We start from the raw sequence: 12525 nt of genomic DNA, 5'->3' as shown, positions 1-12525 counted from the left end.
AAGAATAAATATACATTGTCTTTCTTTACTAAGCACTATGGATTAGTCATGGGGAGAAATGACACCTTGTTTTCTGTCTATAAGCTTTAATCTTGCTCATGACTCATTCGCTTGTCCTCCAGTTATATAAGCAAAGTGGATGTACTGAAGATTCTGGTAGTGGCGAACTACAAGTACGTTCCTTCTCTGGACGATATTTCGGAATCCGCTGCCATAACGAGGCTTCGCAACCAGCTACTGGAGGCAGAATACTATCAACTGGCTGTAGAGGTGAGGGGAAAAAATGGCGAGAAAATAGGGGCTTCAGACCCTCCGTTTAACGTAGAATACCCTCCTTAAAATTACTAAGAAATGTGTGCAGTGGGGGTGTGGTTTGAGGTGTCCAAAGTTAGCCTGTGACTGGAACAAATGGAATTAGCTAGCAGATGTCTGCATCTTCTCACTTTTATGCGTAGGTGTCCACTAAAAGTGCCCTGGACCCCGGCGGGGTGTGGCATGCTTGGGGTATAGCTTCTCTGAAGGCCGGCAGTCTTACGATCGCACGGGAGAAATTTGCTCGCTGTCTGAAGGCTCCAGTTGACCGTAACCAGCTCAACCATGGTCCGCGACTGCTGCGGGAGATAATTCAGCACCTGGAGTCTACAGTCTGGTCCTCACATACTCAGGTAGCATTGTGATCCTTTATTATTATTATTATTTATCGTCTTCCAAAAATTTTGCAGGTATGGTTTTTGAACTTCACGATTAGTGGTAGATGTCATAGTTGTTGTGTGTAAACATGTCTGCATAGGGGTTCGCAGTGCCCTGCATCCCTTGTGGCGTGTCCTGATAGTGGTATGTTTGTCAGCATGCTGAGCAGGACATCTTGGCGTCCCTGAGGGAGCTGGAGGAGACTCTGGCTGATCCCGGCTCGCAAGACAACTCCAACGGGCAGGGCCAGCAAAACTGTTACTACGAGGAGTGTCTCTATTACCTGCATCATTACGGCACTCACCTGGCAATAGTTAGCTTTTACATGCGACATGATGACATGAAGGGGGCGCTGTTGCATCTACGCAGCAAGGTAAATCTGAGTATACTCTAAGTGTGGTTCTTGGGGACAGTGAATTGTCTGAGTGGGAGCAAAAACATGGACTGCCTGTGGGTCCCAGTGGACTGGATTGGGAAACACTGCAGTAAGGCACTAATATTAAGGTACTTGTTGAACAATATAACAGTATCTGTGCTTTAGACCTGTACTGTCCAAGGCAGTAGCTGTTGTGAATACATACAGTCGCTGTCAAAGGTCTGAACACACTTGCTTTTAATGCATTTGTGTGTTTTAGCTTTGTTATTCACCTGATAGTAAACGGCTTTGACGCATTGAAGTTATACATACTAAATAGTGCAACGACCAAATCATCTCAAATTTTAGCCCCCCTTAGCTTCGATGACTCTTGGCACTCTTTCAGACAGCTTGCAGATGTAGCCACCTGGAATGCTTCTCCAACATTCCTGAAGGAATTTCCACAAGTTCTAGTCACTAACCGGCTACCTTGCCCTTACTCTTCGATCTAACTCATCCCAAACCAGCTCTATAGGGTTTAGGTCAGGGGATTGTGGGGGCAGCTCATCTGTCGCTGCACTCCATCTTGTTCCCTGCTCACAAGATAATATTTACCACATAACATCAAGGTGTGCTAAGGCCATTATGTTGTTGGAAAAACAAATGATTTTCAGAGTCTTAACTGGTACTGTAGGTACGACCTACTAACACGCCAAAACAAAGTACAGCATTGTATTGTATTGTATTGTTGTTGTTTTTATACTGTTGTGCTGAGAGACACCATCGACCGGAACCAAATTCCTTGTATGTGTTCGCTCACATTCTTGGCCAATAAACGCGATTCTGATTCTGATTCTGATTAAAATGGAAGTGATGGAATTGGCTCATCCTTTTTAACCTGCTGTCTTGGCATCAAGGAGTGCCCAGAGGAGGTGTTCCTGGAGGGTGTCCTGCAGCCCAGCCTAGAGCAGGGGCGCCTGGGAGCCCTACAGGGTCTCTTGGAGGGACTTGACCCCAGCCTGGAGAACTGGAGCCGCTACCTTATTGCCTCCTGCCAGTTTCTGCAGCGTCGCGGACATTTTCACACCCTCTACCAGCTGCAGCAATTTATGATGGTCAGTTGCATCCCCTTTTCCTGCCCCATTTCCCCCTCTACCTACCCAGTTTGATATTGCCATGGGTCTCCCTTTCGCAGGACCATGTGCGGGCGGCCATGACTTGCATCCGCTTCTTTGCACACGGTGCCAAGTCCTACTTGCAGCTCGGGGAGCAGCAGCGCTGGCTGGTCAGGGCCAAGGAGCACCTGAGGACCTACCTGCAGGAACAGCAGGGCCGCTGCTCCAGCCGCAGGAAGTCCTCCAGCACCTTCCGCAAGAAGATGTCCTCCTCTGATGTGTCCCGGTTAGCAGAACCAACCTTTTTACTTAAACTTGGACCATGATCACAGTTTACGCCTTTGTTTTATTAAAGCAGAGCCCTTTTATCTGTTCTCTATAATGTTCACATGCCCGGGGGTGGGGTGGCCAGCCGATTTTGCAACCGCTGAATTAATCTTTCTCTCCATGATTGGGACATTTTGGTTCCTCTCCTCCCTCATCTTCTGGCATTCGTTCTTTCCCTGTTTTGTGCACCATTTCGTCTGGTGACATATTAATGAGTTGTCAAGTGCCTCAGAGCGGTTGTTGTGAAAGGCGCTACATTAAAAACAACTGAATTCAGTTGAATTGAAATTGAAAATCAGGAATCATGTTGCTAAGGTCATGTCAACAAAAGGTGACTAGCTCATACTTAAAGGAAGACATTCTGTTCTCATACAGTGTGGTATAGAATTTGACAGAAATTAGTCGAATTTAAACAGGCAAATGAACAAGAATAGAATGTTTATAATATTTAGCCTGGAGCAGTTTTATATGGCTGAGTTGCAGAGATGGTATGCATTGTCCACATGCCTTCCTCTATTTACTTCTTCAGGCACATGAACACCATTGAGCTGCAACTGGAGGTCACACGCTTCCTGCACCGCTGTGAGAGCTCCGCCGGCCCTGGCCACGCCCCCCAAGCTCAGCCCCCAGCTAGCAATGCCCCCCCACCCACCCTCTTTGAGGGCAGCTCCATGAAGGTTGATGTGGCCTGCAAGGTGAGGGAACAGAGAACCTGCACTGCTCTTCCTGCAGAACCAGCTGCACGTCTCTTGCGCTGGTGGATTTTAATGCGCATTTCCGTTTGCAGGTAATGCTGGGGGGGAAGAATATTGAAGAAGGATTTGGAATCGCATACAGAGTGATTCAGGTAAAAAAAAAAAAAAAAAACAGTAATTAACCATCTGAATGCTGAACTCGGGTCAATAAACCCTGTTACTGTATTACTGTCATTGCATTATAGTTGCATGCTATTTGTTACTATATTGTATATTTTGTACATGGTTCCTCTCTGCTAATCTTGAGATTAGCTCACAAGTGTTTCACTCACCAACACTCTACCCAGCGTCAAGTGATGCGACAAAGTGATTTTATTTTTGCTATTTTATGCTGTTTATGTTGGTTTGCTTGCTTCTCTGCAGCCTCCTTGTTGATCCAAGTTCACTCCTTTTCCTCACCCGTTTCCCTCCTCCTCCGTCTCCGCTCAGGACTTCCAGCTGGAATCCCCGGCGGTGTACGTGCGGACGGGCCAGTGGCTTGTCCGCCAGCGGCAGTACGGGGCAGTGAGGCAGCTTCTGAAGTGTGTAGGGGAGTCGGGGGCTGCCACCAAGAACGACTGTGACAGGATTGTGCTGAGTTGTGTCTCCGCCGCCGACAAAGGGCCTGCCGATGTGAGTTTCTCGCTGTTGTCCACAATTAGGAAGTCGGTGTGGTGGACCTTGGTTTAACATGCAGTTTAATAATAAAGGCTTAGTGTATAATCAATTCTGCCTTGAAACTAGATATGCATACCAGTCAAAAGTCTGGGCACGACTGCTTTTAATGCATGTGTATCTATTTTAGCTATATTATTCAACTTATAGTAGAAGGCCTCAAGGCAATGGAGAAATACGTATCAAATTCTGCAACTAAAAAAAGAAGTATTCAACATTTCAAAATGTTCTTACATTTTTGACTCTTCGAAATGGCTTTTTTTGTTCTGATGACAGCCTTGTAGACTCTTGGCATTCTTTCAACCAGCTTCCAAATGTAGCCAACTGGAATGATCTTCCAACAGTCCTGAAGGAACCTCCACAAGTTGTGGGCACAAGCTGGCTACCTCGCCCTTACTCTTCAATCCAACTGATCCCAAACCAGCTCTATAGTGTTTAGGTTGGGGGGGATTTATTGTGAAATAGATAAATCTAAATATAAATGTTCGAAACCTGTTTGTTATTTTATTTTGTTTAGGCCAAAGAGCTAGAGAGTCTGATTTTGGAGTCAAAGAGTGTAGAGAACAAGGTGAGAAATCTTTGTGTTCCTTGAACTATTATCTTTGTCTATGCTGAAGCTTCTTCCGCTTTTAATTCCAAGTTTGTGTGACGTTTCCTTTCTCCAAGATAAACGGCTACCTGCTGTGCAGCAAACTGCGAGCCGCCTACCTGCTGGCGGTAAAGCTGGAGCCCGGCCGCGCCGGCCCCCTAGTGGCGGAAGTAATGCAAGCCGCAGAAAAGACCGGAGACTCCATCATGCAGGACATCTGCCGCCAGTGGCTGGCAGAGCACCAGGACCGGCCCCCGCGGCAGCAGGTGCGCAGCAACGCCAGATGACGCATGGAAAAATGCGGCGATGTGGAATGCGCAGAGCCAGTGGAGGTTATTGCTGCGGCCGCAATATGATTAAAGGTCGTTTGACTGTTAGACTGTCGTGCACCATCCTCACATGGAGGCTGAGATGTCATCACAAGTTTTTTGTCAGAGGAGGGAGAAAAGAAATCGATAATAATTCGATATTAAGTACTTAGTTGCAGTTAATTCTTCACTAAAATTATTGTAATTTAGATAAAAATGATCCCTTATGTTTATGAAAAGGGATTATTCCATAAACCTCAGTGTTTATGTAATACATGTGGTATTGTTATATTCAGCATTCTGTGTTTATTTCAAGTTTATGTACAGTAGAAGCTTTTTTTCTGTAAAGGTTCCATTTCTAAGATGTAGTGTTACTGTTCATGTAGGTCTGTTCACTCTGTCTGTCCGTGAGGCTCCCAAATGGCCAGTCATGTCCGCCCTTTGCTTTTTGTAGATACTGGCAGGAACTGTGAGCAGATTTTGGGGAAGTCAGACTGAATTCTAAAAATCTGTGAGAAACTACAAGTGTTTGGATTTAAAAAGGGATGCGGATCATGATTTTGCAAAATGAACATTTTTCTGCCAGTGTTATAAATTTGCATATGCCGTAAAATGAAATTTGCATTCAGCACACCGACGTAATAAATTACAATGTTACAAATTTTTTTGTGACAGAACAGGCAACAAATTTTCACGCCCTTCCTGTTGCCTCTTGCTAATCCCTGTTCTGTGGTTTCTAATCTTAGAACGATCTGCTTGTCTGTAGTGTACTCTCAGCCATCCTATGCACTAGAGAAGCTCTTTTTAAATACTGTAAATGTCACAAAAATATTGGGAAATGCAAGGAATGTTGACACACCTGGTCATTGACAATTGTCACATTGAATCTACGTGCCTATATTGTTCATAATCGGTGAAGTAATTTTAATCCTCAGATGTGTATCTGAACCTTAATCTTCTAAGAAATAAGGTAGCTTACCTTAATGAGATTAATGGGAGTGCCAACTATACACTGAACTTTGAGATACATTTAAAATTCACTGTAACACTGTACTAATGTAAAACTGTAAATGTTGCATTTTCTTGCCTGGTATATCACTGCCGTCAACTTTATATCAGGGTAATTTCTTCATTTTAGTCCTGAATTTGTCCGGTTTTGTCCTTAACGTGATGGCTCTTGTGAAAGGCCCCTCGCTTTCTTAAGGGGTCACTTCTGCAAACTGCATGTTGCCCTAACAGTGCTACAGAACCGGTTCAGTAAGAGACAGTGCTCTATTCCGTATGGGTCTAGCTCTTTGTACCAAGTTGGCTTCATCAGAAGTGTGCCTTTATTCCAAACACATAATAAAATACTGAAATGTTGCTAAAACAGTTTAATTCCAATGAATACAGACCTGGATTTAATATAGCCGAATAAGAACATTATCAACAGTTTAATCAAAAAATTGCAATTTATATACAAAAAGTTGGCTGTGTAATTTGCTGTAGTTTTATATGCTGCTTGATGGCCAATAAATCACAGGATAAGACAACTCATATGAAAACTAATGGAAAATCTTTTGTGGGTAGGAAACAGATGCACTGTATCATGAAGAACTAACACCAGCATCAAACTATGCAAGTTCATTAATATTTAAAAGCAATATGTTCATTTCTTTGTTCAGCTTAAACAGCTTCCCCTCTAAATATGACAACAAAAGCAGCAAAAGAAATGCTTAACACAAAATGCACCTGCAGATTTACAAACTGAACGGCCAAGTAAAAAACTGTATAATCCAACACAAGTAACTTAATCACTAAATCAGCATTAATTAAGACAATGGATAAAAAATGAATGGTTTAATTAATTTCTCTCTACCCCCCCGCTCACTAGTAAACCACACAGCAGCAGCGTGATAAAAAGCAGAGAAAGCTGGAGTCACAGCAGAAATGGAATGGATCCATCCATCCACCAACTGCTTATCCTGGTCAGGCTCACATGGAGAACGGAGAATGATGGAATATTCCATTGTTAGCTGCAGGCGGGGGTGAGCTTAAACAGTAGTCATTCCCATTCAATGCCCAGCAGCTCACAGCTGACGTCCCACAGCTGGCGGGCTGTCTTGTCACTTCTTCCCTGGGGAGCCACAAACGCAGTGGCGCAGTCGCTGCGTGAATGAAACCAATACATCCGTCACCACGGAGCAAACTTTGGCAAGGAACAACCTGACACTCGACTAAAGGCAAGGAAATTCTAGATAACTTTTCCATAAACAGCTGCCCTAAAGAAATGGCGTCCTCTGCCTTTAAATAAATCAGAGGTGGTGTATTTGAATGAAGGACTTCTGGCGATTTGTCTGAGCTCCTCGTAGAGCTGCCGCAGCGGCGATTCCCCGTCCACCTCCCACCTGAAGTGCTTTCCGCTGACAGGGTACAGCTCCTCGGCCACAGAGCAGTACACGGACGTCTGAGCACCTTCCCGCGGCGTCTTGAGGAGGATGGAGAAAAGTGCAAAGAGCAGGGACATCACAGTCGAATGCCGAACCAGGTCTGAGCACACGGACCCTGGGTGCACTGAGTTCACGGTCACGTCAGAACCTATGGAAGAAATGGAACATTCACCATACCATAGTGATGAAAGCTGGGGGGGGCGGGGGGTCTGCAATCTGAAGTAAAAATACCTTCTGCTGCATTCTTATGCCATATCTTACACTCAGAGGCAACACACACAAACAAGAACATATCAAAGGCATGGATCCAGAACACTCTGGAAGATCTGTATGCTCCTATATTTTATCTAAACCGAGATAAACCTTTTGACTGTTTTCTTACACTGATTTCTTTTGAATCCTCCTAATTTAAGTTACATGGAGATGACCACTGTTTTTTTACTACGTGCTACTTATGCACATTAAATCCCTCCCTAAACATGCACCCCACAGTGAGGATTGCTACGCATTTTTCTTTTTTCATAACCTCATGAGAAACCCCCCCCCCCCCTTTCTATCACCAGCATGTACCTGCAAGTCTGCGTGCCAGTTCCCGAACAAACAGCACATTGGCCAGCTTGCTCTGGCAGTAAGCAAGACCACTGTTGTAGCTGCCTAGACTCTGCAGGTCATGGAAGCGGATCCAGCCGAAGACATGAGCCCATGAGGATACGACGACGACGCGAGCTGGGGCGCTGCGCTTTAACAGCCCGATCAGGAGGTACGTCAGCAAGAAATGACCTTCAGATCACAGTAAATACGCTCAGTCAAACAACACAACTCTCAACAACTGCCTTATTGCCTCCTTAAAAAGCATCAAGACTTAGGAATGACATTACTTTAGTTATGGGAATCATTCAAGAGACCATTCAAAGAAAATATCCTCATGACTATGTCATTCTTACCTAGATGATTAACACCTAATTGCATTTCAAAGCCGTCTGTGGTCTTCATATAGGGGCACATCATTACTCCAGCATTATTGACCAAAATATGTAGGTGGTTCACCTCTAAAAAGGACAGAACATAAAGAAACAAAGCTGGTGATCACATCACAAATGTTATAATCAGTCTCTGCATGTGATAGCAAGTTAAGGTTCTACGTATCTTTAGTGGTTAGTCCCTCAATGTAGATGAAAATGCAGATTGCATGTCTATCGTGGGCCATAAATTCCAGGAGGTTTTATCAGTCTATGCTGATATATTTGGACACATTGTTCGTGTTCCTAGAATATGAACAAGGAATCTATGCAGTGTGCGAAATACGGGGGGGCTGGGGGGTGCGACACCCCCGATTAACGCATGAGACCCCCTGAAAGCCTCAAAAGCAAAATTTTAAGGGGATCTCAAGATCGGTATTGTGCAACAATAGGGAGATGGGACCCCCCCCCCCCCCCCCCCGAATATTGACGGGTATTTCGCACACTGAATCTATGTTATTTAGCAGCACAAAGCATCATAATGAGCATTCGGTTAATTATTTTCTGACTTGCGATTACTGTTGGAATTCCAATAATGAACTAAAAAAAACGTCCACGAATATGCATGTTTTACAAAATGCATCATCAGAGACGGCAAATGATTTTTTTCCATGAATGTCTGTTTGGTATAGAAAAGGTACTCTCACTTCTGTGTTACCTTAAAACATTAGAAAACAGTCATTTTTATGTCAGCTTTGACCTGACTTCTGTGTTATATTTAGTGTGTAAAAACAGCTTTTCACAATCTTTGGATATAACAGAAGAAGACAAGATAATGTAGTTTCCTCCACTCCCATTAGCTGTTATATACACGGGTATCAATCACCTTGGTCTCTTCACTCATTCTGTAATGGTACAAGAAGGTCACCGCTTTGCATTGAATACATCCCCAGTGTTTGACAGAGCTACTCGATTATGGCAAAAATCATAATCACAATTATTTTGGTCAGCATTGAGATCATAATTAACAGGATTCCTCATTGACTTCCTTGAACTCTAAATATAATTTAGCTGAGAAACACATAAAAAGCTGTGTACTAGATAATACAAGACAAGACGAAAGCATCATTGCAAAACAAAATGTGGCACAATAATGGTTTTATTTAGATTTCGTTTTGATCATCGTTGGAAGCCAAAATCGTAATTTAAATTAAAATTTGATTAATTGCCCAGCCCTAGTGTTTGAAGCTTTTATCTTAACACACAGGCAATGGAACCACTGTCCACAGTGTCTTGGAACAGATGCTGGAGTACCTTTGAGGAATCTTTGTGCAAATGCTCTAATAGAGCAGGTGTCGGCCAGGTCGAGTTCTCGCACCTCAACCTTTGCCCCCGGCACCTTGGAGCGGATGTCGGCCGCTGCCTCTTCACCTTTCTCCACATCTCGACAAGCCAGCACAACCCGAGCTCCTTGGTAAAAAAAAAAAAAAAAGATTCCCTCCTTTGCCAAGTTTTCTGTATGAAAACATTCAACGTATTTTCATTCAAACAAATGGCATCCGTCTTAAATAACTCGTATGAAAACAAAGGAAGCAAATCTTTATTAAAAAGACAAAAATAGTTAATACTTTTTTCATTGAATGGGTGTTTTTCCAAATGCAATTTTATAGATAATTAGCATGTAGCATTTGCCAGGATCCATCTATTCACTGCTATACAGTAGTCTCTCTTAAAAGTCAATTACAATTTCTGCGCAGGCGTTTTAGCCTGTGGGCGCTACCTCGTGCTGCTAAATCCTGTGCCGTCTCCTTGCCAATCCCCGTATTGGCTCCAGTGATCAGCGCTGTCTTCCCATCCAGTCGGACTTGGGACATACATACCCCCCCGGCGGCATATTTTCTGCGGGTGAAAAGCCCACCAAAGCTCAGACTGTATATAACAGTCTCCAGAGATGCTTATTTGAGCTCCTATAGCTGAACATTCTGATAACAATGTGAAGGTTGTGGGTTTGAATCCCAGGGACCACACATAAGTTATAACCTTTCTCTCTACTGTATGTTGCGTTAGATAAAATGTCAGGTTAATGTAGTTAATATATCAAATTTTGATCCATCAATCTTCCATGTTTATCCTGAGCAGGGTTGGAGGTCCCCAGAGCAAAGTCCATACAGCACAGAGTACAAAAGGCAAAAATAAGCTAAAGAGGGATTTCAGCCCTGGAGGATTGGAGCTCACCCATACTTCCAAGGTCAGCTGTTCCACTCCTGTCTCTATTTTGTGTGCGTGGACTTTGAATGTTCTCCCACAGTCCTAAAAAAGCTAGAAGTGGTGTCCCTAAATTGCCCATACAGTATGATTGTGTGTGTGACTGTGAACAAGTGTGTGCCTTGTAATGGACTGGCGTTCCGTCAAGGATCTGCTGCAACCTTATGCGCCATGCTGTCTGAGACCCTGAATGTATAAAAGTATCACTATTCTATTCCCCTACAACTTAAAATCCCCTAGATGCCCCAGTTAATCAAACATAACCAACCAACAAAAATACATAAAGCCATGTCTTTCTATGTAACGATCCAAGGCAGCCTACTAAACTGGGGCATCAAATACATTCAATTCATAAATATCCAGGCCACCAATGTATAAACGAACAGGGAAAACATAACATCTAGCATCACTTCTGAAGTAGTGGATCGGGTTACGCAATTATCATATATAATGTACTGAACCCTGATACCAACGGGTTCTGTCTCCGATCCATATTTATTACAACTATGAGATGCTGACGAGGGAAGGAAGAGTTCAGCGAATTATAGCCACCTGCATGTAATACCGTCTTAATATTCATGTAATTTCGATCACTCGCCGAAATAACATTTCAATAACAGGACAAACCTTTGTTATATATTATATGCTTATGATGTTGGAACATTTCTCAGTCGGGTCATATTACGCAAAAACTGACATAACCAATCAAATAGCGACATATGCTGTAACTCCGCCCACTTGCAAATCGTTCAGTAGGTGGAAAAATGAAAAGGCAGCTTTTGAATGGTGGCCGTCCATAAATGAATTATTTCACAAGTATAAAAGCAACACAATTATCTGAAAAACCATAACCTACAAATGCTTCAAATAATTAAACAAAAATCTTTGTGTGTATGTCACCGTACAGGCATTACACAGTATCTCTGCGGTTATATCAAAAACATTAACGACGTTATAAAACAAGTCTTTGGTTACATAATGCTGTAAAGGGTGTCAAGTTTATGCTTAATCTCAGAGAAATAAAGCAGTAAAACAGGTATTCCGGGAATATCGTAAAGAATATGATTAGCTGCATGCAGTTATTCGATACATTATACATACCTGATGTGAGGAGCAAATAAAACTGATAGCAGAACAACCATTCCCAAACCTGCGGTTAACAGTAATACAAACATTTCCAATAGTTTTTAAAATGCTAAAGAAGGGAGGCTATACAGGTTTGCAGCCTGCCGTACATTTACCAATATCCTCACCGCCGCATGTACTGTCACTCAACTGTGCCTCCTCACGCACAGAACTCTGGGATTGTAGTTTTTCGCTCAATACTGACCCTTGACGCATGTGCCGTGCATCAACATTCATCCAACAAGGCTCACAATTTCAAATTAGTCTTAACTCCGCAGTTGTGCTGGAGATTACGCATGTAATTTGTGAATTGAAATAGTCAATTTCACAAAACTTGCTAAGTTTTTTGAGTGTTGCCGCCTTTGCTTTGCTGAAGAAACAAGATATGATCTGGTTATATTTCATATTGTTTGCATATTGCTTCTAGAAGAACGTGTCATTGCCTATCACTACTACCATTAATTAATGCAAGTTCTCTGCCTGATAAAATGTCTTTCCTCAATGGATGGTGGACAGGTGGACTTTCTCCTGGCAGCCAACAATGGTTTACCATTTTAGGCCTGCCGCGGATATTAGTGTTGATTACAACAATCCGTGCAAAACTTACTATTCTATTCAATGTTCAGTATTATCATTATCCCTCCAGCAGTTCCAGATCTGCTTCGGGCCTCCCTCCAATGGGACAAGCCCAAAACAGAATGGGGACATAAGATAATACTCATGGTTTAATCTAAGACTTAACCCCTACTTTAGCACCATGGATGTTCGCAGTGCCTGTCATTCTCATCTACCCTCTTACTAGCAATCGTGAACAAGAAAATAAAATAGCACACTCAAGGAAATTAACGTTGCTGATTAGTTACATCTATTTTTAGACAACAATACTTCTTTCTAGAAAATTAATTTCAGTAAGAACTGGTAGTATATCAAGGTCATAAATAGATGATATGGCTA

General features: G+C 42.9%; 2 protein-coding genes across 5 annotated transcripts in view; one reads left to right on the top strand and one right to left on the bottom strand.

Annotated features, from left to right (window-relative positions):
* Window positions 1–6162, top strand: part of zfyve26 (zinc finger, FYVE domain containing 26) — a 26671-nt gene extending 20509 nt beyond the window's left edge. For both annotated transcript variants that reach the window (XM_023835959.2, XM_023835958.2), the window contains exons 32-41: window positions 123–270; window positions 456–665; window positions 848–1063; window positions 1963–2160; window positions 2241–2446; window positions 3017–3182; window positions 3275–3334; window positions 3672–3854; window positions 4414–4464; window positions 4563–6162. In XM_023835959.2, coding sequence (XP_023691727.2) covers window positions 123–270; window positions 456–665; window positions 848–1063; window positions 1963–2160; window positions 2241–2446; window positions 3017–3182; window positions 3275–3334; window positions 3672–3854; window positions 4414–4464; window positions 4563–4772 — 1648 coding nt within the window. In that variant the 3' untranslated portion in view covers window positions 4773–6162. The remainder of the gene's footprint in view (window positions 1–122; window positions 271–455; window positions 666–847; window positions 1064–1962; window positions 2161–2240; window positions 2447–3016; window positions 3183–3274; window positions 3335–3671; window positions 3855–4413; window positions 4465–4562) is intronic.
* Window positions 6152–12525, bottom strand: rdh12 (retinol dehydrogenase 12). Of its 3 annotated transcripts, XM_023835964.2 has the most exons (7): window positions 11548–12525; window positions 9962–10080; window positions 9496–9651; window positions 8167–8271; window positions 7793–8002; window positions 7181–7370; window positions 6152–6940 (listed from the first exon to the last, which is right to left on the bottom strand). In XM_023835964.2, the coding sequence occupies exons 1-7, from the start codon at window positions 11619–11621 to the stop codon at window positions 6838–6840; spliced, it is 957 nt and encodes a 318-aa protein (XP_023691732.1). In that variant the 5' UTR covers window positions 11622–12525; the 3' UTR covers window positions 6152–6837. The 3 variants fall into 3 exon arrangements, with proteins under 3 accessions (XP_023691732.1, XP_023691733.1, XP_023691731.1); XM_023835965.2 differs by having other exon boundaries at window positions 6152–7370; window positions 10417–12525; XM_023835963.2 differs by having other exon boundaries at window positions 6152–7370.

The sequence above is a fragment of the Paramormyrops kingsleyae genome, chromosome 14 (genome assembly GCF_048594095.1).
Source record: "Paramormyrops kingsleyae isolate MSU_618 chromosome 14, PKINGS_0.4, whole genome shotgun sequence".
Lineage (NCBI taxonomy): Eukaryota > Metazoa > Chordata > Actinopteri > Osteoglossiformes > Mormyridae > Paramormyrops > Paramormyrops kingsleyae.
Note: the sequence above shows the minus strand (reverse complement) of the source record. Positions and strands in the feature narration are given on the sequence as shown.